Here is a 3,162-nt window from a genome sequence, read left to right on the forward strand (position 1 = left end):
CTTAACTATAGTGCTCATCTTTCTCACTCTAAAATTGTGTGATCTTTCTGCCACACAAGTATATGCTTCTAGGATTAGAGAGTGAGGAAAACAATGCTGTGGCTTCTAAATTTGTATTGAGGGCTAGAGGTTAAAGTGGTCACAAATATGAAAAAGAATAGGTTTGTGAGGCTTCCCACCTTTTCTGAAAGTCCTACACTGCTGTGAGATTGAAGTGCCTTAGTACCTTAAGAGCTATCACAGAGACCAACCACAGCAGAGTTTGCAACTATTTATTTGCTGTATTACAAGAGATAATTAGTCAAAAAGGCCAAAGCCCATGTCATCATCTGATTCTTCGGATTCCTCTTTCTTAACTTCCTCTTTCTTCTCTTCAGCTGAAAAGGAACAAGATGATGAGATGAATGCATGACTGTTTGAACTGAACTAAGAAGTAAATGTTTCTTGAATACTACTTCAAATACAGTGCAAGAAAGCAAGCACAGTTCTAAATCTCTAGGTATCATGGCACATAGTGAAAGTACAATGTCTTTTTGCTTACTTGTGGCCTTAGTTCTTCTACCCAATACTAGTAAAGCATGTCATCCAGGATGAGATATAATCTACTCAGGAGTGACCTGGCCTGTATGTACATCCCCCTAATGCTCAACAAATCTTATCAACTGTTTTATGGTGACCACATCTAGTTCAGAGATCAAAGAAAGGATGCTTACCAGGGGCAGCACCAGCTGCCGGGGCAGTACCCCCAGTAGGAGCAGCACCAGCTGCTGGGGCAGCTCCACCAACTCCAACATTGCAGATGAGACTTCCGATGTCAATGTTGGCCAGGGCCTACAACCACACATAACCAGCAATTAAATATTGGCTCTTCAGCTAATTTTGCGTTTATGGGCTGCTTGGTTCAGCTGTCTTCATTTTCAGAGGACAAAACAGAGACTTGGGTATTCTAGAAACAGGGTAATGAAAAGATGGGTGAAATGTATTGACCATGAGAGCTACCTTAGAAAAGAGAATGACTTCAAATATGTTCCCTACTTGCTTGGTTTTGATTCTGCAGGACATTCAGAACAATATAGAATCTTGTGCTTTTCTTAGTATAAAACAAGCTTGTCACCCTGACATCAATATCAAGTACTGGCATTGTACAATGAATGACTCTGTTCCTTATGTAATCTGATAGGCTAAGGCTGTCTTACCTTTGCAAATAGACTAGGCCAGAAAGGTTCAACATTTACACCTGCTGCTTTGATGAGGGCATTGATTTTATCCTCCTGAAACAAAGCAATAAAATGCTATTTAGAAGTCACTTTGCTGATAACAATGGCATATAAGCTTTCCAGAACACACCCACTATTAGATACTATACACTGATAAATTTTATTGGGTCTAAAGATGCTGTCAAATAGCACTTCAAAGTTGACAAAAGTACTGTTCACAATCCAACAAGCATTTATTAATCATTGCTAGGGACTCCAAAATAAAATGAGTATCTGTCTTTGCCCTCAAAACAGCATGATATGGTAGAAAGATCTGGAATTATTTGGAACCTGGGTCCAAATCCTGCCTCTAATATTCACTAATGATGATAGCTAGCATTTATATTGTGTCTACAAATACCAGGTACCTTACAACCCTGTGAGCTAAGTGCTACCTGCTTTATTTCCATTTTTACAGCTGAGGAAACCGAAGCAAACTGATCACATGAACTGCCTAAGGTCAGGTTGCTAGTGTCTCTTGTGCTCTAGTAAAAGCAATAGCTAGCTCTTATACAGTGCCTTAAGATTTGCAAAGTGATTTATATGAGTTTTACCTCATTTGGTCCTTAAAATTCTTGTGAAAGTAGGTATTTTTATTATCCCCACTTTAAAGATATAGATGAGAAATGAGTAGCTTGGGGTCACACACTGTCCCATTCCACCATCTATTGTCTTTTTGGCACCGAGTTTCCTTATCTGTTAATTGAGGAAGTTGAAAGGAAGGGAAGGACAGGCATATTTATGCATGGGTTACCTCTGAACTTACTTCCTACTAGGTCTATGGAACTTGTAGTCTACTTGGGCTGAGTAGACCTGAGTTCAAATCCAGCCTCTGACACTTAGTAGCTCTGACCCGGGCAAGTCACTCAGTCGCTTCCTGCCTCAGTTTCCTCATCTGTAAAATGGGGACAACGATTTAGATGATATAGCCCCCTCCCTCCCAGGATAAAATGAGAACGCTGGTAAAGCCCTGACACCTACTATAGAAAGGCTAGCTAGCATTGCAGTTAATTACCCATTACCACCATTACTTGCAGCTCCTGGATGGAGGCGGGCCTCGGATACCAGGCGGTGGGAGGGGAGCATCGCTCCTGAAGCCTGCGCCGAGCAGGCGTTAACGCGGGGGATGGGGAGCGGCTTTGGGGCCCCTCACCTCTTCTTTTACCCACTGCCCCCCGGCCGTGACCTTGTCCGTCCTGCGTCACGCTCCAGGAAAGAGACCCCAAACCCAGGCTGGATCCCGAGGCCTGGAGGTCCGGGGCCCCACCCCCTCCCGCACAGTGAAGGAAACTGAGGCCCACGCAGCTGACCGGTGCCGGGTCACCGGAGAGGCTGCCGGGGGTCAGGGTCGGGATTTGAATCCAGATCCTCTGATTTCAAGGCTGCGCTCTGCTCCCAAGGCGACCTTGCCGGGAGAATGCAGAGCGCCCCGCACCCCTCAGCTCAGTCCCCCGCGGCCGGCCAGGGCCAGACCCGACCCCTCTGCTCACCGTGACCGTGACCTCATCGTCGTGCAGGATGAGGGCCGAGTAGATGCAGGCGAGCTCCGAGACGGAGGCCATTTCTGGGGCTGCCTTGCCTGGTGCTAGCCGCCGGCTGAAGCGAGCCTCAGCCTCACCCCAACGCGGCCTTAGCTTCCTGGGAAGGACCGAGCACCTTACAGGCAAACGGCGAGGCGGGGCGAGGCTGGGCGGGGCAAAGCGGCGTGGCGCCTGCGCAGACGCACCGCACAGAGGGGCGCGCCGCTGGCCCTGAGGCCAATCGGCGCCCCGCGGCCCAATCAGCTCCCAGATCCGGGCGGAAAGGGCGGGGCGGGTGCCCCCCCGCCCCGGGACCCTCAAGGGCCCTCGGGCTGCTGTCTTAGCGGCGGACCCTCGCCTTGCACTGCGCATGGGTAGCCGCTAGG

The 3,162-nt window shown here is 48.3% G+C and overlaps 1 protein-coding gene across 1 annotated transcript; it reads right to left on the reverse strand.

The window, feature by feature from the left end:
* Nucleotides 1-258: 258 nt before the first annotated feature.
* Nucleotides 259-2,959, reverse strand: LOC110205534 (large ribosomal subunit protein P1). The gene is made up of 4 exons (XM_020982188.2): nucleotides 2,747-2,959; nucleotides 1,197-1,271; nucleotides 714-831; nucleotides 259-377 (listed from the first exon to the last, which is right to left on the reverse strand). Exons 1-4 carry the CDS (start codon nucleotides 2,816-2,818, stop codon nucleotides 298-300), a joined length of 345 nt encoding a protein of 114 aa, XP_020837847.1. The 5' UTR covers nucleotides 2,819-2,959; the 3' UTR covers nucleotides 259-297.
* Between the last annotated feature and the right edge of the window lie 203 nt (nucleotides 2,960-3,162).

This window comes from Phascolarctos cinereus, unplaced genomic scaffold, assembly GCF_003287225.1.
Source record: "Phascolarctos cinereus isolate Bilbo 61053 unplaced genomic scaffold, phaCin_HiC Scaffold_3;HRSCAF=262, whole genome shotgun sequence".
Lineage (NCBI taxonomy): Eukaryota > Metazoa > Chordata > Mammalia > Diprotodontia > Phascolarctidae > Phascolarctos > Phascolarctos cinereus.

Coding starts and splice junctions, on each gene's coding strand:
- LOC110205534 (XM_020982188.2), bottom strand. CDS start 2,818: ATGGCCTCCGTCTCGGAGCTCGCCTGCATCTACTCGGCCCTCATCCTG. Junction 832..1,196: donor GGCCTAGTCTATTTGCAAAG/GTAAGACAGCCT, acceptor GTGTGGTTGTAG/GCCCTGGCCAACATTGACAT. Junction 378..713: donor GGCAGCTGGTGCTGCCCCTG/GTAAGCATCCTT, acceptor GTTCCTTTTCAG/CTGAAGAGAAGAAAGAGGAA.